Raw genomic sequence first — 22501 nt, forward strand, 5'->3', positions numbered from 1 at the left:
AACTGGGAATCACACAAAATTTTGTCTACCCCTTCATTTGTGTGAAAACAGTATAGTAAATGTAGTATAATAGAAAAGAAATCCTGCATGAAAGCATAAATATTATCACTCTTCTTAGAGAGGCGAATGACACCCTTTTGTCCAGGTATCCATGTCATCAGCATGCAATGAAATATGATATGCTGGAGATATTCAGAAGGTGGTTTGTTTTCTTGATATTCAATCACATGATTTCATCCTCACATTCTACATGCAAGGTTAAGGACACACTTCTGTAAGCAATTGTGTGAAATAACAATATAAAGGCAAAGATATTAGAAGTTAAAAATATAAGAAAGGACACCAACCTTAAGTGTACTTTAAAATATTTAGAAAACAACTTAAAGCAGTGCCCTTAACTTGAGAAACTATTTTAATGAAACTGCATCTTCATCAATTTTTAAATCCAGGCATTAAAGGGAATGAAATTCTTTTCCTTGTAGAGAAAGGGGAACTTTGGAACACGTTGGCCAACATTACCATTTAGTAATAGTTTGTACCATCAGAGTTAACTGAAATATATCTTGCTTCTCCATTGATTTCAGCTGAAAACGAACCTGGGACATTTCAGATATTAACTATAGTGGCTATGGGAGCAATGCAGTAGCTAACTGAAAATCCTGGTGAGAAATTGTTCATGCAATATTCAGCTCATGGCGTGGTGGACAAGAAGCAGAGAGGAGCCAGGGTCTGACTGGCTTCAGTTTACTAGGTAGCCCAGGTTGGTCTCAGGTTTGTAATCCTTCTGCCTCAGCCTCCCAAGTGCTGGGATTACAGGCATGTACTCACTGTGTCTGGTTCAGAATAATGTTTTCAAATGAATAAAATTAAATGCATGGAATTGCAAAAGAAACGGACTCAATTTATAGTTAGCAAAATATTAAATTTGTGGCATTGTCCTATCTTCTTCTTTATTAATACATTAAATTACAAAATAATTCACTGACAATATAGCTAAGTGAAAGTCATTTTTATTTATTGAAGACAGTATTAATGTGAAGGTGGTGATTGCTTAGCTTGAATGAGAACATTAAATTTGAGTTTATCTCTTCCTCTTGTAATGATTAAGCAATAATTGTAGGTAGGGAATATTGGAAGCAACATGGACTTGAGTCCTCCAGGAGAGGATACCATGAGAATGATGTGAGAATACAGTGTCCAAGTGACTGTGAAGCCCTGAGTTGCTTCATAGTTGGTTTTGCGCGTTGCTTGCTGAGTGTCTACAGATAAGAAGACTGAAATCATGTACAATTCCAGGAACAGGTTGGCTGCTACCATAATTTTGAAGTAAGGGTCAGTGTAAATGATATTGTTAGAGATTTTTAGCTACTATAGCACGGCATGAAAATATTAGTGGTTTTTAGTGGTGACGAAGTCAGAGTTGCTGCTGTGATTGCTGTTTATTACCTGTATTTATCACTGAGTAAAATGTCAACAAGGCTTAGTGAGAAAACAGGTAAAATTTATTACCCCACCCATGGTTGTCCACCTCTCCGATGCTACCCTGGGATCCAGGGCTGAGCACATTTGCCTCAGATTCACGAGCGACTCCCACGTTAGTCATGGACTCTCCTACTGTAACACTGGAGACAGTCTCCGGTCTTTCCCTGCCACGGTGCTTTCGTTTAGTTGGTATTGAATATTGAAGAAAGCGTTTTTGGCAAGGATATTCCATTCTAGATGCTGAAGTTGAGAAGCGTGAAAGGGGCCAGAAGCCGTGGAATCTGGTTGTTTTCGGATCAAAAAAGTAATTTGTTGTAAAAGCAACTGGCCTGGCTTTTTCTCAGCCCTTGAGAGAAGTTGAGCCCATTTTTGTTTCCATGTTGAACCTTTCTCTTTGGAAAGGAAAGATCTGAATCAGAGACATATGGTGTGAAGTCCGGCCCCAGAGAGGGAGTAAGTCCAACAGAGTGATCCTGTAAGTCATACTCTGAATTTATGGTTTCAATTAAAGCACTTGGTCTGGATTTAGTTACTTTTTTGTGTTAATGGAGATAATGTGTTTGGGAGGGAAATATTTTTTTGCAGTACGCTTAGACTCAATCAGATCCCTTAATCTAATGTAATTTGTGTTGTTTTTCAAACATCTAAATTTAAGATATGTATATTTAAATTATATAAAGTAGCAACCATCTGAATGGAAAGTAGCTTTAAGATGTTAGAGCTAGTGTTTCTTCCAAACATCATGGCTTCAAGACCGTTCTTAGGGTTTAAGATTGTAAAAAATGGAACACATTATTCAAAAGTTGAACACATTGTGTCCGGCTCTCTCTCATGAACACTATTTTCTCAGTTTTGGAAAAATAATGAAGACTTTCATTGTGTGTGGGATTCTCAACTGAGAACAAGGTTTGAATTTGAAAGTCCTCAGGTTCTGTTTGTTACACAGTAAGTTTCGTGATCAGTATAAAATGGATACTAGAAAAATCCTACTTTGAAGACAAATCTATTTTAAATGGAGCAAATATTTTAAGATACATTGTGAAAAAATGTTTAACTAGGGCATTTCCTTGAAAATTAAAGCAAAATTCATTAAAACAAAATTCTTTTATTTCACATAAGATTTAGTTTATAGCTGGGCATTGATTTAACATAAGAAATGAATTGATTGTTGATTTTTACCTACATTTTTGATAGACTGATGTAACATTCTTCCATTTTTGTTTCTTACTTCTTTTTAAATGTGATTGTGTAGAGTCAGTTTCTGCAAAATTTCTAAGGGCTTCATTGGTTTTCCCAAGGGTTTTGTTTTCTACCTTTATGTTGAAATTATCCGCTTGTATGTGCCTGTCTTGTCTTTTAAGTTTTACAAGTCCTAAATTTCTCTCTTCAATTTGTTTGCTTTACATGGTTAAGCAATGCAAAGACTGGATTTCCATGGGGGTAGATATAAGTGCGTTGTATGAGGAGGACATTGAGTGTTAGCTAATTTTATAGATGCCAATGTCATTGGGGACTATGTTCACCTCCTAACCACTGATCCCCTATGTGTCTTTCTCAGGGGCCAGGGGTGGTAGAGTGGAGGACCTGCTGATCTTTCCACTATTACTCATGAAACCATTCTCCCCCTTTATTGATGAAAACACTAGAGGAAGTATGAAGTTATAACTGCACTGAAACATAGGCACATTGATTGCAGATCTGGTCTATATCAGGAGGAATTTCTAATAAAAATCCAGTTTTACAGGAGAGTTAAACTGGAACATGTTAAAAATTTTCTACTCATCCCTACTTTATTATCTACCTTGGAGGCAGAAAGCCCCCACTGACAGGGCAGGGGATATGTACCTCAGTGAGAATATCTTTTTCTTTCTTCAGTCTTCTACACCTGTTTTCTAAAATCTCCTGGGATATTAGCCACATCTCTGTCGTCACTCCCTCTCAAATAATTCTTTCTCAGCCTGCTCAGGATGAAAACATTGTAGTATTTTTTCTATAATATGCTATAGTGTTGGATAACCAGCTGTGTTTTTGACTACAACAGTGGAGATACAATGATCATACATAATGACACACCCATTCTTGCAGTGAGTAACATGGGTCCATACTATAAAGCAATAACTCACTTATGAATCCATCAGATCTTTACAGTGAATCCATGGAGTAGGTGCTGTTCTTATTTCCTTTGGTCCAATGAGGAAACTGAGACATAGGAAGGTTGAATAACCACTTCCAAGGTCTGAACTTAAGAGTCTGATTCAAGATTCCACCACTTTCAAGGTCTTTTGTTGTACTTAGGGTGGGTTAAAATTCAATATTGAGCGCTAATCTGTGTTTGTTTTTTTTTTTTTAAGAATTTCTGCTTACATGAGGTTAGTTGGCCCTGAGATTCTTCCCACTGGAAAATGCTATGACATGGTAGAAACAAGCATGTGTTTGGAAAGTCTAAGTCTTAGGTGAACTTCGAAGTTCCAAAGTATAGATAGAATGTTTATGAAAAATATTGAGAAGTACTTTTTCTTTTTTGATTTTTATTTTCTTTTTTTGCTTCTCCTCCTCCTCCTTCTTTTCTCCTTCTCCTCCTTTTCCTCCTCCTCCTCCTCCTTTTTCTCCTCCTCCTTCTTCTTTCAAAGACAAGAAAAAGATTCCCTAGGGCTGAAAGGAGAGGGGTCATGTGGAGTGGAGTAGATGAAATCATCAGGGTCATAGCAAGAGGACACGTGTCCCTCCTCTTCATGTGACATCTGGGGAGGGGCTGGACCTCAGGGAGGCATGAAACAGGGCAGTAGATGTGACTGGGAGGTCTCACCATGCTGGCCTCATGTGGTGTGGCATGGAAAGAGGAGGGAAAAGAATCCTGTCCTACTCTCAGTGTGGTGTGGAAGAAGCAGAGAGAACTTAGATCCTGCTGCACCCAGGTGGAGAGGATTGAGAACCACCTCCTGTCGGTTGTGTGGACCGATGACTGAAGACCCCTCGGGTAAGGGATGTCTCCAGGGTGTCCGTGTAGACGTAGACAGGTGAGCCCCCACCCCCACCCCCGACGTGGTACTTAGCAAGCTCCCGTGGACATAAGTCCACAGAACAGAAAGGGAGCGAAATTACAGATTTATAATATTCTACTGCTGTCTTAATATAACTTATGCATTCGTGTTTACTCAAGTGTGCACTCCAAGGTCTACCATTTCTACATGATTGAATTTTTAAACTTTTCCTGGCTACTTGCTAATCTTTGTAGGAAACTATGTTGTACCCAAATTGTCCAATTTTATCAAGCACTTCCATAGGTTTACATACTCTTCCCTACCCACATCTTAAAAATAATTAATTTTTAATATGTGCACTTGGTAAAAAATTCAAAAGACATCAGTGAGTACACAATGCAAAAGGAGTCTTGTCCCTCAGCATTAGCACTGCTATCAGTTTTTTGGGTCCTAAAATACTATAAATACATAATTAAATAGACTACCTGCACAAAGACTGCTTGTCTACCCAGTGGAGAAAAGATCTACAGTCACAGCTTATTCTGCATGGTGCTCTCCACCTTGTCATTTCCGTGTATCAGGGTGTCCTGCTGGGTTAAACAAGACCAGCATAGGAAGAAGGTCAGAGGGTATGTCTATCTATTATAAGCTAATGAGCAAATACAAGCTATGGTAAATATAGCTCACAGTTTAGGGGAACAAAGACAATTCTGTAGGGCCAACATTCTAAAAAATGTAGTTTCCTATAATAAGAATTCACATTTTCAACATTATAAGTCAATGGTTCTTGAGATTATCGAAACATACCTTTGAATATTATAGGAAAACTGTCTTACTCTATAAACTTAATCAGAAGTTCAACTTTAAGATAACATAATACAGAATAAGTATAGACTCAATTTAAATTCTATGGTCATCCAACTCCCGATGGTTATTAATTGTTATGTATTATAAACATATACCAATTAAAATTTAAAAATTAAAGGAAATAAATTTATGGTCATTGATATTGTAAATATTCTCTGAACTTTTTTATTGGGTAAAGAGTAGCCCAATGCTTTGTTTTTTTTGGGGGGGCGGGGGGTATTGGGGATTGAACTCGGGTCCTTGCGCCTGTGCAGCAGGCAGTGAAACTGCTTTGCATTTTTAAAAGTGCTTGTTTCAATAACAAAATTTCTCATTAAATAATGTTAAAACATACTGCTATTATTACAATTTTTATTTTAACCAAAGCTGAGTCAAAGATCTTAGGTACAGAATAATGCACTGTTTTTTGAGGTACTGGGGATTTAAACCAGGGCCTTGGGCATACAAGACAACTTTTTTTTTTTTGGTATTAGGGATCAAACTCAGGTCCTTGCGCTTGCGCAGCAGGGGGCGAAACCACTGAGCGAAATCCCCGGCCCATAAGGCAACCTTTGAACTGCATCCCAGCCTTTTTTATTTTGTTTTAAGACAGGGTCTCACTAAATTGCCTAGGCTGGCCTTGAACTTACGAACCACTCCTGCCTGGTGTAGCTGGGGTTACAGGCCTGTGCCACCACACCAGGCTCAGAGTGATGTACTTTAACCAATATGTATAATGGACTTAGCTCTCTGACCTTGTGAAAGATGGCACTTGGACTTTGAGTTTAAGAAAAACTGTTGCAAGAGTACGTTCTGTTGTCCTGCTTACTAATGTTGATTATTCCTAAACTTTTAAAAATTTAGTTTTAGTTACACAATAAAACACAAATGCATTCACTTTTGAACCCAAAATAAAGGTAAAATTCTTCTGTCTCTCCTCCTGACCTGTTTCTCCCCACTCAGCCCCCTGGTGCCAGACTATTCTTGCTCCCAGCATCCCAGGCCAGAGGGGGACCTGACTTTGCAGAGTCCCAATAGACCAAGCGTAGGCATTTGTCCCCCAAATCAAATGGAGAGAGTGATGGGGAAGTAGGAAAGGAACTTGCTCAGTGTAGTACAATGGGAAGGGCCAGGGGCCCAAGCGTCCCCGGACCCTGGCTTCAGGCAGCTGAAAAGAGCTTTGTAGCTACCTCAGGTAGGAACAGAGCAGAGGGGCTGGAGCCCCGCACAGCTGAGCAGCCCTGGTGAAAGTGTTGGCTGGTTGGTCCTCATCTCTGCACTGGGTGCACGGAGCCTTGTCTGGGATAAGAAAGCTGAGGTCTGACTCTGGCTGCAGGATGCTGTTTGACCTTGTCTGTTGTTTCTGGAACCCAAAGTGATGGTAGGAGGGATGACTCAGAGAAAGGGCAGGTCAGAAAGGCAAGGTGGAGTTAGTTAGGCTTTCGGGAGTTTGGGGCATGGCTCCAGTGGTCTGGAATAGGACACTGTGCTGCTGACAGTTGACGATCTGTTGATGATGTCCTGCAAATCTTGAAGGTAATTTAACAACTGTTATCTGCTGGCTTCAGCCTCCAGTGGGGACGATTAACAGCTTTAGCTGGATGATCCTTTAGTGAGTCACTGGCCCACCGGCAGATTTGAACAGGAATCTGACCCAAAGTGGAAGGTAGAAAAGGAGGCAGATACAAAATGATTTCGAAATGTCAAGCACTTGTCCGCTCCTAGTCACCTGTTGGGCTTCTGAAGGCCCAAGTGAAAAGTCAGTGCTTTTAGCAAAAGCAGCCGTTAAGTCTCTGTAACATTATGAGCTTGGTGCTTATGCTTCCAGAGTCTCCCTTTCTTCCCTTCCCCTTCCGTTCTGTTCCATTCCCTTCCCTTCCATTCCCTTCCCTTCCTCTTTTCCTTTCCTTTTCTTTTTTGACTTGGCAATATACTTTTTGTATCTGCTTATACTAAAACATCAGATAGTGTTCATTGCTTTTAACCATTGGACAGGATGCCATCAAATGTATACACACATGATCCTGTTTCTGTCAAGGTCGTTGCTCTAAAATGTAGGTTTTTTAGTAATTTGGGCAAACCAAGGCCACATGTAGGAGACCACCGCCATTACAAATATAATTCATTGCTCCCAGTTTCCAAAAGGAAGGACATGCCCATCAGGGCTACCTGGGGAAGGACCAGGGGTGGTCAGACAGAAGGTTAGAAGGAAGACATGGGGAAAAAGCTTTATTGCAGTTTCTGTAGGAAGGAAAGCACGTTGGTCACGGGGCTTCAGAGAAACAGAAACAGTAGTGTGACAGGTATGTAGCTAGGTAGACAAACAGATAAACTGATTTATTATAAAGATTTGGTTCTGGTAACTGTGGAGACTGAGAACTGCCAAAATCTGTAGTCAATAAGCCAGAGACCTGGGAGAGCTGACTCCAGCCCCCTAGCTCCAGTCCAAGTCCGAGGGCCCAAGAACAGAGAACTGGTGGCATGTGTTTCAGCCCACCAGCCGGCATTCCCAAGACCCAAGACGAGCCCATTTTTTAGCTGGAATGTAAACACAGGAAAAGACCAGTGTGCCAGTTGAAGTAGTCAAGCTAGAAGGGCTCCCTCTTACTCAGCGTGATGGTTCTACTTGGGTCTTCAGTTGAGTTGAAGAGGTCTACCCACATTAGGGATGGCGATCGGCTTTGCTTCCTGCCTGCTTAAATATGAATCTCATCCCAAAGCACCCTCACAGGCACACCCAGGGTTATGATTGGCCGAATGTTTGGACACCCCCTGGCCTGGTCAAGTTGACAATTACATTAACTATAGCAGAATGGGTAAGGCTGGGTAAGTGGTTTTAGGACTGGCTGGCTTGCACAGTGTCAGCAGGCACTGGGCTGTAGCATTTGGTATTTGATCTGGGAGTAACTGAGGCAGTGAATATTGGCAGGAAATGTAAGAACCAAATACAGTAGAGGAGGTAGGGGTGAGAGGAGCTCCACACTGGCTAGTTTACAGAAGAAAAGTGTGAGTCATTTACTATCTCCAGGCATTAGTAAAACCTTGAGGGGCCCCTTTCCTCAGTCCTGAGGCCCCAATTGCAAGAGGATAAAGAATACTGAAAGTAAGAAAATACAGTTAATGGACAAATCTATCCCTTACTGTGGCTGCTTTTAAGATTTTCTGTCTTTTATTTGTGCATATTTTTATTTATCTAGCTTGTGACTCTTTGTTCTTTTTGAATATGTGGATTGGTGTCTTTCATCAACTTTGCAAAATCAATAGCCACTTCTTTTGGTCATACAGCTCTTAGCTCTTTCTCAAAGCAAAGCAATCATTACCCTTCCCCATCTTCTCTTGTCTATTAATTTGCCTTTCATATTTTCTGTATTTCTTTAGTGTTCTTTTTTAAAATTTATATATTAATTGGTACATTTTAGGTATACCATACATTTACATTTATCATTGGGTGTTTGTACCTGAACATGATGTATCTTAGTTCTTATTTTTTTCCCCCATTACCTGTGTGCCCTTCACCCCCACCACCCTTTCCTATTTACATAGACTTTGTTTCCATTTTTTTTTTCTTTCTCATAATCTTTCCTTTCCTTTCTTCCCTTTCCCCTTCCCCTCCTGCCACCCCTCCACCTTTGGACCTTTTCCTATTTCAAATAATCAATTATTCATTTTAATCATTTTCATCCTTATTTACACTTTCAGTTTCTCACACTAGAGATACTATTGGTATTTACACATGTGTGTCCTATTTATTTCACTTAAGAGTATGGCCTCAATATGCATCCATTTAGCTATAAATGACTCTAGTTTCTTGTTCTTTATGGCTGAGTAGTGCTCCATTTTATAAAAAAACCACATCTTCTTTATCCAGTTTCCAGTTGATGGGCACTTGGGCTGTTTCCAAACCTTAGCTATTGCAAACTGTGCAACTATAAACATAGGTACACATATATCGCTGTGGTATGATTCTTTTAATTCTTTGGGGAAGATACTCAGTAGGGGAATAGCTGGGTCAAATGAGACCTCTAGTCCTAGTTCTTTGAGGTATCTCCATACTGATTTCCACAGTGGTTGCACCAGTCTACATTCCCACCAACAATGGAGAAGGATTCCTTTCTCTCCACTCCCCTGCCAGCATTGGTTATTGGTTGATTTCTTTTTTTTTTTGGTACCGGGGATCGAACTCGGATCCTCCTGCTGGCAAGGCAGGCGACAGAACCACTGAGCTAAATCCCCGGCCATATTGGTTGATTTCTTGATAGCAGCCATTCTTTGTGGAGTGAAGTGGAATCTCAATGTTGTTTTCACCTGCATCTCTTGAATGACCAGTGATGTTGAACCTTTTTTCATATATTTATTTGCTGTTTTTACTTCTTTGTCTGAGAAATGTCTGTTCATTTCAGATGCCCATTTTTGAATTGGGTCTTTGAATTTGGGGGGTCTGATTTTCTTCAATTCTTTATATATTCTAGATAGTAGACTTTTGTCTGAGGTAGAGCTGCCAAAAATTTCTTCCCATATTGTAGGTTGTCTCTTAGCTCTGTTGGTAGTTTCTCTTGCAGTGCAGAAGCTATATTTTCTTTATTTCATTTTCTCTTTATATTGCAATGAGTTTATTTTTATTTTTATTTTTAAATTTTATTTCATTGGTACATTTTAGGTATACAATATAATGACATTCATCATTGGAAATTTGCACCTTTATATAGTCTCTCTTGGTTCTTATTTTCCCCCTTCCCCTGCCCTCCCTTCAACCCCTCCATTCCTCCCTATTTACAAAGACTTTGTTTCCATTTTTTCATATTAATTCCATTCCCTTCTTTCCTTTCCCCTAGCCATCCTACTTCCCCTTCTCCTTTGCCCCTTTTCTTCCTATTTCACATTAGCCATTATACCTTTTAGCCCTTATTTACACTTTCAGTTTCTCACACTAGAGAAACTATTTGGTATTTACACACATGTCCTATTTATTTCACTTAAGAGAATTGCCTCAATGTGCATTCATTTAGCTATAAATATCTCTAATTTCTCATTTTTTATGGCTGAGTAGTACTCCATTTTATAAAAGACCCCCACATTTTCTTTATCCAGTTTCCAGTTGATGGGGAATTGAGCTGCTTCCAAGTTTTAGCTATTACAAATTGTGCTGCTATGAACATGGGAGCACATGTATCACTGTGGTATGATTCTTTTAATTCTTTTTGGAAGATACCCAGCAGTGGAATAGCGGGATCAAATGGGACTTCCAGTCCTAGCTCTTTGAGGTATCTCCATACTGATTTCCACAGTGGTTGCACCAGTCTACACTCCCACCAGCAGTGGAGCAGGGTTCCTCTTTCCCCACAGCCCCACCAGCATTTGTTATTGGTTGATTTCATGATAGCAGCCATTATTTCTGGAGTGAGGTGAAATTTCAGTGTTGTTTTCATTTGCATCTCTCGAATGACCAGTGTTGTTGAACATATTTTGATATGTTTATTTGTTATTTCTACTTCTTTGTCTGAGAAATATCTGTTCATTTCCGATGCCCATTTTCAGATTGGGTCTTTAAATTTGGGAGATCTGATTTTTTTAAGTTCTTTATAGATTTTAGATAGTAGACCTTTGTCTGAGGAACAGCAGGTGAAGATTTTTTCCCACATTTGGGTTGTCTCTTCACACTGCTGGTGGTTTCTCTTGTTGTGCAGAAGCTTTTTAATAAGAAGAGATCACACTTGTTGATTGTTTGTGGTAGTTCATGGGCAACTGAGGTTTTGTTTATAAAATCTTTTCCTACACCAATGTCTTCAAGAGTTCTATCTAACCTCTGTTCCAGCCGATTCAGCATTTCCATTTTAATATTTAGATCTTTAATCCATTTCAGTTTAAGTTTAGGACATGTTGAGAGATATAGGTCTAGTTTTAATCTTTGTCAAGTTGAAACCCAATTTTTCTAGCACCATTTATTAAAGAGGCTATCTTTCCTCCAGTGAGGGTGTTTGGCTCCTTTATCGAAGATGAAATGGTTGAGTGTGTCTGGAGTTGTTTCTGCATCTTCTGATCTCTTCCACTGGTCCTCAGGTCTGTTTCTTTGCCAGTACCATGCTGTTTTTATCACAGTAGCATTGGAGTATAGTTTCAAGTTGGGGGTTGTAATACCACCTGCCATGTCTCTGTTACCTAGAATTGCTTTTGCTATTCTAGATCTCTTCTGGTTCCAAATGAATTTTTGGATTGTTTCTCAATTTACATGAAGTATGCTGCTGAAATCTCAATTGGGATTGCATGGAATCTATATAGCAGTTTTGGAAGTATGGCCATTTTCACTATGTTGATTCTTCCTACCCAGGAGCAAGGGATGTCTTTCCATTTTCTGATATCCTCTTTAATCTCTCTTTGCAGAGTGCTGTAGTTTTCAGAGAAGAAGTCTTTGATTTCTTTTGTTAGGTTGATTCCTAGGTATTTCAGTTTTTTGGATGCTATTGTGAAAGGAATTGTTACACTGTTTCTGTCTCAGTGAGTCTGTTGTTGGTGTAGAGGAAAGCTATTGATTTTTGTGTGTTGACCTTGTATCCAGCTACTTTACTGAATTTGGATATTAAGTCTAGAAGACTTTTAGTGGATGTTCTTGGGGTCTTCTATAGAGTATCATGTCATCTGCAAATAATGACAATTTGACTTCTTCATTTCCTATCTTTATTCCTTTTATTTCTTTCTCTTGTCTAATTGCCATGGCTAATGTTTCCAAAACTCTATTGAACAGGAGTGGTGATAGTGGACATTCTTGTCTTATTCCTGATTTTAGTGTGAAGGATTTCAGTTTTTGACAATTTGGTATGATATTGGCTGTTGGTTTTTCATAGATGGCTTTTATCAGATTGAGGTAGAGACCGTGTATTCCAGTTTTTTGTAGGGTTTTTATCATAAATGCATGTTGGATTTTGTCAAATGCTTTTTCTGTATCTATTGAGATGATCATATGGTTTTTGTCCTTGGTTCTATTGATATAGTTTATTACATTGATTGATTTGTGTATGTCGAACCATCCCTGCATCCCTGGGATGAATCCCACTTGGTCAGGGTGTATGATCTTCTTGATGATCTTCTGCATTCTATTTGCCAGTAACTTATTAAGGATTTTTGCATCTCTGTTCCTTAGTGAGATTGGCCTATAGTTCTCTTTTTCGGTTGGGCCTTTCTCTGCTTTGGGAATCAAGGTGATGCTTGCTTCCAGGAATGAATTTGGGAGTATTGCTTCCCTTTCAATTTCATTGAAGAGTTTAAAGCATAGTGGCAATAGTTCCTCTCTAAATGTCTTGTAGAATTTGGCAGTGAAGCCATCAGGACCCAGGCTTTTCTTGGTTGGTAAGTTTTTAATTAAGTTTTCAATTGCATTGGTTGATGTTGGGTTGTTTAGAATGGTTAGGTCTTCTTCATTCAATTTGGTAATTCATATGTATCTAGGAATCTGTCCATTTCTTCTGTGTTTTCCATCTTATTGCCCTTTGGGTTCTCCAAGTAGGTATTGATGATCCTCTGGATTTCTGCTGGGTCTGCTGTAATTTCACCCTTTTCATTCCTAATTGCATGCATTTGGGCCTTTTCTTTCCTTTTTCTGATAAGGTTGGCTGAGAGTTTGTCAATTTTGTTTATTCTCTTGAAAAACCAACTCTTGGCTTCATTAATTTTTGTATTGTTCTCTTAGTCTCCATTGAATTGATTTCTGCTCTGATCTTTATAATTTCCTGCCTTGTATGAGCTTTGGGTTTGTCCTGGTCTTCTTTTTCTAGAAACTTGAGGTTCAGCATCAGGTTGTTTAATGGGCTCGCTTTGTTTTTCTAATATGAGTATTCACTGCTATGAATTTCCGTCATAAGACTGCTTTCATTGTGTCCCATAGATTCCCATATGTTCTATTGTCATTGTAATTTAATGGTAGGAACTGTCTGATTTCTTCTTTAATTTCCTCTGTGACCCATTGGTTATTCAGAAGTGTGTTGTTCATTTTCCAGGTGTTTATGAAATTTTTGTGGTTCCTTTTGCTATTGATCTCCAATTTCATTGCACTATGGTCTGATAATATGCAAGCGATAACTTCAATTCCTTTGGACTGACTTAACCATGTTCTGTGAGTGAGTATGAGGTCTATTTTGGAGAATGACCTGGGTGCAGCTGAAAAGAATGTGTATTCTGATTTTGTGGGGTGGGACACTCTGTAAACATCTGTTAAGTTCATTTAAGAGTTTGATTGAGATCTAGTATTTCATTACTTATTTTTTGTCTAGTTGATCTGTTTGTGACAGTGGGGTATTGAGGTCCCCCACTATTATTGTGTTAGTGCATATATGACTTTTCATGTCTGTTAGTATTTGTTTTATATAGTTGGGCACACTAGCATTTGGTGCATATATGTTTATGATTGTCATCTCTTCCTGTTGGATTGTTCCCTTTACAAGGATGAAGTGTCCTTCTTTGTCTCTCTTAATCAGTGTTGGTTTGAAATCCACTTGATCTGCAAAGAGATAGCTACTCCTGGTTTTTTTTGGTTCCCGTCGCATGGAGTATTGTTTTCTACCCTTTAACTTTCAGTCCATGAGCTTCTTTTGGAATTAAGTGTGTTTCTTGTATGCAGCATATTGTTGGATCTTGCTTCTTGACCCATTCTTCCAGTCTATTTCTTTTGGTTGGTGAATTGAGACCATTAACATTGATGGTTATAACTTATATGTATTGATTTATTATTTTCATGACTTTTTCTTTTTGTTGGGTTCTCCCCTTTTACATTTAATTTCTTGTTGTGCCCATTGGATTCATTATACTGTGCATCCTGGAGTTGTGATCCCCATTGTCTTTTCCTAGGATATTGTCTAAAATTTTTTGGAGTGCTGCTTTGGTATGCATGAAGTTCTTAAGGTTGTCTTTGTCATGAAAGTATCTTATTTCTCCATCAATTTTGACGGATAGTTTTGCAGGGTACATCAATCTTGGTTGGAGATTGTTTTCCTTTAGGGCTTGAAATATGTCACTCCAAGCTCTTCTTGCCTCGAGGGTTTACATTGAGAAGTCTGCTGTGATTCTGATGGGCTTTCCTTTGCATATGATTTATTTCTTTTCTCTAACTGCTTGTAGAACTTTGTTCTTCTGTTGTGTTTCTGGAATCTTAACAATTATATGCCTATATGTAGATTTTTTTTTTTTTGATCAAGGCTAGTTGGAGTCCTATATGCCTCACTTATCTGTCTGTCAAGTTCTTTTCCCCTGCTTGGGAAGTTTTCTGCTATTACTTTATTGAACAGTTTTTCTTATGTCATCTACACTCTCTCCTGTTTCTTCATTGACTTTGATCAGTCTTATGTTACTCTTCTTTGTGTCATCTAGCAGCTGCTGGATTGATTTCTCGTGGTTCCTTACAATTTTGAAGCAATTTTTCTTTTCCTGGTCACTAATTGCAATCTTATCTTATATATCTGAAATTCCATCCTCACATTGGCTTGTTCTGCTGTGTAGACTTTCAATGGAGTTTTTAATCTTCTGGAAATCTGTTTGCATCTGTTTTATGGATTCCATTTGCTTCCTATGTTGGGATTCCATCATGTTCCTCAGCTCCTCTATTTTTTTTATCTGTGTTTTCTCTAGATTTATTAATCATGTCTTGCAGTATGAGCACAGTCCCTGCTGTTATCTGAGAAAGTATTTCTGATTTTATTTTTTCCAGCTCTTTTGTTGCCAGCTCAGGGAGTCCAGGTGGTTGAGTATCAGACTGTTCCATCTCATTTCCCTTTGGGGTTGCTGTAGGTGATCTGGAAGTCTGGTTTTAAGACTTGTTTATGTGTCTTCTCATTTTGACGGGGGTGGGAGGTGGGCAGGGGATGAGTATGCTGTTGGCACCTGCACGGCTCACCTCCTCTGTGCTGGGAGTGGTGGTCCAGCAGCCCAGAAGCCTCCTCCTCTGAGCTTGAGTTTATTTTTTTTTAAGGTTTGTTTTCCAGATCAATAATTTTTTTGCTGTTAGTCTGTTACTAACACATCCTGTTCGTTTTTTTTTTTTTTTGTACTGAGGATTGAACTGGGAGTGCTGAGCTACATAGCCAGTCCTTTTTATTTTATTTTGACAGGTCTTTGCCAAGTTGCCTACTCTAGCCTTGAACTTTCCATCCTCTTGTCTCAGACTCCTGAGTAGCTAGGCTTACAGGTGTGTACTCCCCTAATTCAGTTTCTCAAATTAGATATTTCATTTCCTAAATTTTGTGGGATATTTTCACATCTTATAGGTCATGTTTTGCGTTTTCTCCTTCTCTCCAGGTATTTCAATCTTGAACTTATTTCTTACCACTATGTGTCTTTTAAAAAAAATAGTCTGTGCCTGATTGTTCTGACATCTTAGTCCCATGTAATTTTTTTTTTTTTTTTGGTACCAGGGATCGAACTTGGGTCCTTGGGCTTATGAGGCAGGAGGCTGAACCACTGAGCTAAATCCCTGGCCCTGTTCTGACATCTTTGTGATCTCCTTTTGCTGGCTATTTGTGTTTCTGTTCTCACTTATGAAACTGTATTTGCTTTTGGGCTTTTTTTTTTAGAGTAGGAAATATTTATTGAGAGACAGAGAGCTCCTGCCTGAGGGACAGGAGGGTACCCAGAAAGTGGGTTGCCATGGACTCCACTTACAGGGCCTGCTTTGTAGTGCAAAACCTGGAGGTGGGCACAAGGTGGGACAAAACTATAACAAATGATGCCAAAGGATGAGACCACTGGAGCAGGCTGGTGAAAGCAAAGAGGTACAGACTTTGTTCACCCGGGTGGAGGTGGGCTGACAGGAAGAAAGAGATTGTCAGCCCTGAACAAAGAAAAGACAGAAAGGTTTATAAAGCTTTATAAAGGGCATTGGAAGAGAGGTCTGGCACATCTATCACATGTAGGGCTCAGAGCAAATATTTGTGGTGGGGTCCATGCAGTGATCGATGGAAAGGTATGGATATTTTCAGGTGACTTGGCATTAAAAAGATGCTGTACTTTATAGTTGTTATCTCTAAGTTGGGAACATCCCATCCTTTGTTCTGTGTTCTGTCTGCTCTGAGATAGCATGACTTTTGTTGGGTAGAGACAGACAGCACCTGCATTAACTGTTTTGTTGAGGTTTTCTGAATCTTGTCAAACTGTAGCTTGGAATTAAAGAGCATATTCATTAACTATTTCACAACCAGGTCAAGCCTGACAAAGACTATGGCCAGCCAATAAGGTTAAAAGTGTAGTTGCTTAGGTAATATTGATCCAATGGGGAAGAAAGTCATGTAGCAAGTGTCCATGGCAAGAACAAGGACCTTCCTGGGGTCAGGAAGTCTTGGTCTCCCACCAAGGTGACTGATGCCTACTTATAGTATCAATCACTGTTCATCCCTTGGGGAAGTACGGAGGTGTAGTTGTTTTATCTTTTTTTTTTGGTACCAGGGATCGAACTCAGGACCTTGCACTTGCAAGGCAGGCAGTGGCAGCACTGATATTTCATCTTTATCTGGAAGCTTGGCCTTCAATGAATGTGCCTCCAGCCACAGTTGTGATGTGTCCTTACCTTCGGCACTGACTTCTTCAGGCCCTAGCCCTACCTGACAGCCTACGGTATTTCTAACTATCTTAGCTGCCTAAAATAACACTGTCAGCAGTGTAAAAGGAGCCATCGCAGGCAGATGCTGCTGCATGCCCCAGGGGCACGGACCGTGCTGGTTACAGTGGGTCTAGGCGGCTCCCCCCAAATATTCTCAAGCTTTTAGCTCTCCAGGAAGCCCAAATAACAGAGGTTTTGTCATTAAGACAATCTGACCTGCAGGACAAAGAGCAGAGGCACAAAGCTCTGGCTCCACCCTCAGCGCCCCACACAATTTAGGACTAATGGAAGAGCTCAGAAAGTGGCTGGCTGTCATATGTAGTCAGAAAAAAAATCTTTCAACAAAACTCAGAAGAAAAGTATTTTAAACAATGTAGCAACAAAACTAGTAGACAGGAACAACCACCAAGGGGTGGTGGTGGTGGGAAATCTTATTGAAGAAAACGATCAAACTACAAAAAACTATACAGAGGACAAATTGAGAGGAAAGCTGATATAGGGGAATAGATGTAACTTTCAAATCTATTAGATACCCAAAATCGAAGAATGAATTCTAGGAACAACAGAGGTTAAGAGTAGGAAAAATGTACTGAGAGAAAAACGGCTTCTGTCTAAGAGAGACAGGCGGGAAACCAGAAAATGGGTTGCCCCTGCTTTTGGGCTTTTTATGGACTGCATAATACCAGTTTTCAATGAAAAATTACTTATGGCATTCTCTAGGGCTTTCAGTGAAGTTGCTTCTCTAGTTAGTATATGCATTTGCTCCTGCAGAATCCTTAGATGCATAAGCATCCCAGAACCATTTTAAGTACATTTATAGCTTGAGGTTTCCTGGACCACCCCACTAATGTGAAACAGGACCTGAAATCCATGCAAAAGCTGTGGTTGTCATTTTTAAGGGGCAGGTTTTTAATTTCCACATACTCAATTCTGCCCCAGTCGAGTCCCCTGCAATGGGGTCATGGTCACAAAGGGCATCTACTTGCCTTGGAGCTGCACTTTAAGGTGCTTAAGTTGGTTCCTCGGGGTGTTGATCTTGATGTGATGTACAGTTGCCCCTTGATGTCCTCGAAATTGCAGCTCAGTTTTGTCTGGATTAGCAAACATCCTCAGAAAAAAGCAGTTTTCTGGGCTGTTGACTTTTCTGGGTATTTGCTTTCTTGTAATGTTTGGTTTGGCATTGCATACTCATTGTGTTAATAATAATTTTAAATGTTAGAGTTGGTATGAATAAATTAATTTGCCATCCCTGCAATTGGAAATTATAGGGAAACTTCTGAATTTACCTGAATGATTTAGATTTTTCTCTTTTTCACTGAAATTTAAAAATAGCACTAGGCTGTCTTGGAGTGACAACTTTAAAAAATTAATTTTTGCTGGTGTATAGTAAGACCTTTTCATCTAATGATTTCATGATTCTCCCCAGTTAAATAAAATTGTTATTTTATTGTCTTTTATCCCGTATATTCCATTTCTTCTGATCATTCCTTTAGAAACAGTCCTATCTATCATTTTCATTTTAAAAAATCATTTTACTTCCTATTACAGGCAACTTTCTCAAATTTATTTACCCTCATGTATGGTTTGTTCCCTTGCAGTGTTGTTTCTATTTTGATTTCTACTTTTACTAATGTATAAAATGTTTATATGACATTGCTTATTTCAGTATAACCTTAAATTTTTTTGAGGTCTCCTTTGTCTTAAATATGTCATTGCTTTCAAGTTATGTTTTTTGTGTACTTATTGAATCCATGAATTTTGTAATTTTGTTAACTATTACTGTCTGGTATAAATATCTTGTGAAAATGACTGCATTTCTATTATTAATCCCTATACATATCTTTTCTTGCACGTAGAATCTTTATATTAATCCATCCTTCTCCTCTCCTCTCCTCTCCTCCTCCTACCTCTGGTCTTCTCTTCTTTTTATTTGCAGTGCTGGGAATGGGACCCAGGCTCTGTGTGTCTTAGGCAAGTGCTTTATCACTGAGCTATGTACCCTCAGCACAAGTCCACTGTGATTTTTTTCTGTGGATATTTACTTTGTGATTGTATTTAAAATGAATTCTTCATAATCTCTTTTAAAACTGAGGTGACAATGACAAACATTTAAATAGTGAGTTCAGTGAAAAGAGTTAACAATGAAGGCAACTAGATGTAAGTTTCTACTATGCTGTGAAAGATAAAAATGTAAACTGGGATGTTCAAAGATACAAGAAATTCTCTCTTAAGGAAGAAGATACATAAGTCTTAGCTCTTTATTAGTGCACATGCTTTTTTTTTTGGTACTGAGGATCGAACTCAGGACCTTGTGCTTGCAAGGCAGGCGTGGTGCCACTGAGCTAAATCCCTGGCCTAATACTCCATTTTTGAAAGATGTTTATACTGAAAGTACTGGTGACTTTCCAGTTGATAGAAAAATACATTTAGAAACATATTGCACACATACAGCGTGTCAGACACTGCTGGGAATTTGGGTAGTTTCTATACCTGAGAAGCTCAAAGTCTGCTTGGGGGCAATCTGTCTGTCTCTCTGTCTGTCTGTCGTCTGTCTTCCCTAGCATACTGTATCTAAAAATGATTCCTACAAATGGTCTATGAGAATGTATACTGCGTATACCATTTCTTTGTATGTAGCATAGATCTTTGGATGCTCACTGGGAATGGAAGTACCGATACATACCCCAAAGAAGCTGGTAATGAAGGTAATGTTTGTGCGAAATATTTTGCAGTCTTAGTTTCCCCTGGAACCCAGAAACTACCAGGAATACTGAAAATAAAAACCAGAACTCAGATATTCCATAAACTGCACATGAAGTACCGACCAGTAGCTAAGCATCGGACTTTACACAAGCATATGAAAATCTGGACAGTAATAAAACTCGTGCAAATGGGTTCCCCATTTCTTTTCCAAGAAAAACCTCCTAACAGGTTGCTGATGAGCTAATCAGGTTAAGTGTCCTGTGGATTGCCCTCTTTATACAGAGTCAGCAAGCATAACATTTTGTTAACCTATTGACTCAGAGGAAATTTGTTTTCCATCTGACCTTTTACAGTAATGACTCAAAAATTACTTTCTCTTCAGCTATCAGAATTAATGAATAAACTATTCAAGCTTAACACGCTTAGGCAGTGACATTTTACATTTTTTTGTTTTTATTCCCGATCATGTTGTTGTTTTTCTTTTCAGCCATCACTTCTCTCCCTGTGAAGAAATTTTAATCTTTGCTGAAATTTTGCAACATTGGTTTAGAGTCACACTCTTGAGTTATCTGGAGCCAATCACAGTCACTTGTTAGTGTGCAGAGATGACATTTAGAACCATGGAAATGGTCACATGGTAACGCTGTAAACACGTACAAATTCTATTAATTAAAAATTTATAAATTCAAGGATAGCCTGGACTACATCATGAAACCTTGTCTCAAAAAAGTGAAACAAAAAAAGAAAAAGAAAAAAAAGAATTTATAACCATTTATATAAGATAGGATGAAAATTGAACTTGGAGCTGCATATGAATGAAGAGTTGTCTGAGAAAATATATATTGAAACAAAAATATATGGAGCATTTTAAGCCTAACAATGATCTCTTTTCCAAAATAGAAAAGTAAATGATTAATTTTCATTGTCATTCTTTATTAAATCTCAATACTAAGCCTCTCTAGTCACCAACAAGTTTTAAAATGCATTCCTTTAAATTATTAAACATTTATTTAAAATTAGTGTAAGTCCAGCCATTAATATTTCAAACCATCCCTTCCCTAAGTAGGTCCAAACTCAGTGCTGACTTTCAGTGAATATGCTTTTAATGGTTTGCTATATTCAGAGGTTTCAAAGATGATTATCCAACTCAATATTAATTTTAAATACCACTGAGAGAATGAGCTTCTACATGTTTCCTCTACAGACTATTTATGTTTAGTGTCCTAAGTATTATTTTTTATGCATCATTAGATCTGTTCATCTTCTCAATTTTTGTGATGAAATCAAGCTCATTCACATTTCATTTATTGTGAATGTGCACAGAGGCCGTTGTTTTAACGTTGGACATTAAAGTAAGTGCATAGAAAGGTTATTTTATTATTTGTTATAAAAATTCTATAGAATTGAAAGAACCAAGAGTATTTTGGATTGGCCTCAGGAAGTAGTCACTGTTCACACTGGAAAATGCTTTCTCTAGTCTCTAAAAAGTGTGCTGCTTTAACCACAACTCATATCATGGGGTCCAAAGACTGGCAAATTATACCAACAGCAGCATTTCTTCCAGCTGAATATGCAAAGTAGGTTTTCAGTCTCTCCAAGTCTGACTATCTAACTTGAACAGGCTTCTCTAATGGGACTAGTTAAAGCATCATTAAGTCTTCTTGTAATGGAGAAAATGGAGAAGTAACTCATTTACAAAGCTGAAGATCATGCTTAATTGATAACTATTTTTGTTGTGCAGTATGTTTATACAATATTTCCCTTAAACTTGAACTTAATTTGGAGAGATGATGAGTTTAGTCTCTTTTTAAATTATTTATAGGCCCACACCCCAGACAGTCATCATTTCCCTCTCTCTCTCTTTTTCTTTTTAAGGCAGAAGAACACAGGCCTTCATGCGGATTCTTAAGAAATGTCAGAGAACCGGCTCTGATGGAGAGGTTAGTAGTTACAGAAAAATATTTTAAAAACATAAATGCAGCACTTTTAAACATGGTTTAGTGCCCAGAATAACTTGTTGGTTTTGTTTTTCATTTTTAACATAAATACGAACTGCCACTGTGTAACTGAGTCACAAACATTTAAACTTAGGAATTTTTATACTGAAATATTTCTCTGTGAAAGAATCCCATCTCACCAAACAGAAAGATTTTGTTACTGTTTGTTTGAAATAAAGTGAGAAAGCCTTATATTACATACATAGTTCTCTGCCAGTATTTTATGTATCTTGTGTACATTCTTTCTTCTCTCTCCCTCTCATTTCTGTATTCTTCAAAATATCTAGGGCAGCATTTGCTTATGCTTGTGCGTACCTATGAGGACAGCATAGTAGTTAAAAACTGGAATGCGGCAGCCAGGCTGCCTGGTTTCAAATCTTGGCTCTGTAAGTTGTAGCTTTATGACTTTTGAAATTCATGCAAATCTCTCATACGTCAATTTCTCATCTAGAAGTCGGGAGGTGGTTAACTGCTGGTAGGGCAAATGAATTAACGTGGGGAAAGCATGTAACTATTATTTTAAACATGTATTAATTAAGCGTCTAGAGTATTATATTGGCTGTTACAGTTTATAACTAGATGTCCCCTAACAGCCTCCTGCACTCATAGGCGGGGCTTTTGGAAGGGGATTGGAATGGGGGACTCAAAGCTGACTTGCTGCTTGGAGCTGGGGTCTGGTGGGAAGGGCCAGATCACTGGGGGCATAGCCTGGAAGGTCCACCTCCCTCCCCGGCTCCCCTCTTCCTTCTGTTTCCTGTTCGCCATGCTGTGAGCCCTTCTCCTCCGCTGTACCATTCTGCCTTGAAGCCAACTGATAACTATAGAATGAAATCTCTTCAACCTGTGAGCCAAAATCAAACTCTCCACCTTTAAGCTGTGGGTGTCACGTACTGAGGCTCAGTGACGGGAAAGTGATA

General features: G+C 38.8%; 1 protein-coding gene across 2 annotated transcripts in view; it reads left to right on the forward strand.

Annotated features, from left to right (window-relative positions):
• The window catches only part of Parpbp (PARP1 binding protein), a 124755-nt gene extending 102849 nt beyond the window's left edge, over positions 1-21906 (forward strand). Inside the window, exon 12 of one of the 2 annotated variants that reach the window (XM_087192714.1) lies at positions 21463-21905. In XM_087192714.1, coding sequence (XP_087048840.1) covers positions 21463-21554 — 92 coding nt within the window. In that variant the 3' untranslated portion in view covers positions 21555-21905. Of the gene's footprint in view, positions 1-21462 lie in introns of both variants that reach the window. The other variant, XM_087192715.1, reaches the window with a different exon arrangement.
• Positions 21907-22501: the final 595 nt, after the last annotated feature.

This window comes from Heterocephalus glaber, unplaced genomic scaffold (assembly GCF_053883595.1).
Source record: "Heterocephalus glaber isolate CG9 unplaced genomic scaffold, H.glaber_assembly_v1.0 deba00001572, whole genome shotgun sequence".
NCBI lineage: Eukaryota > Metazoa > Chordata > Mammalia > Rodentia > Bathyergidae > Heterocephalus > Heterocephalus glaber.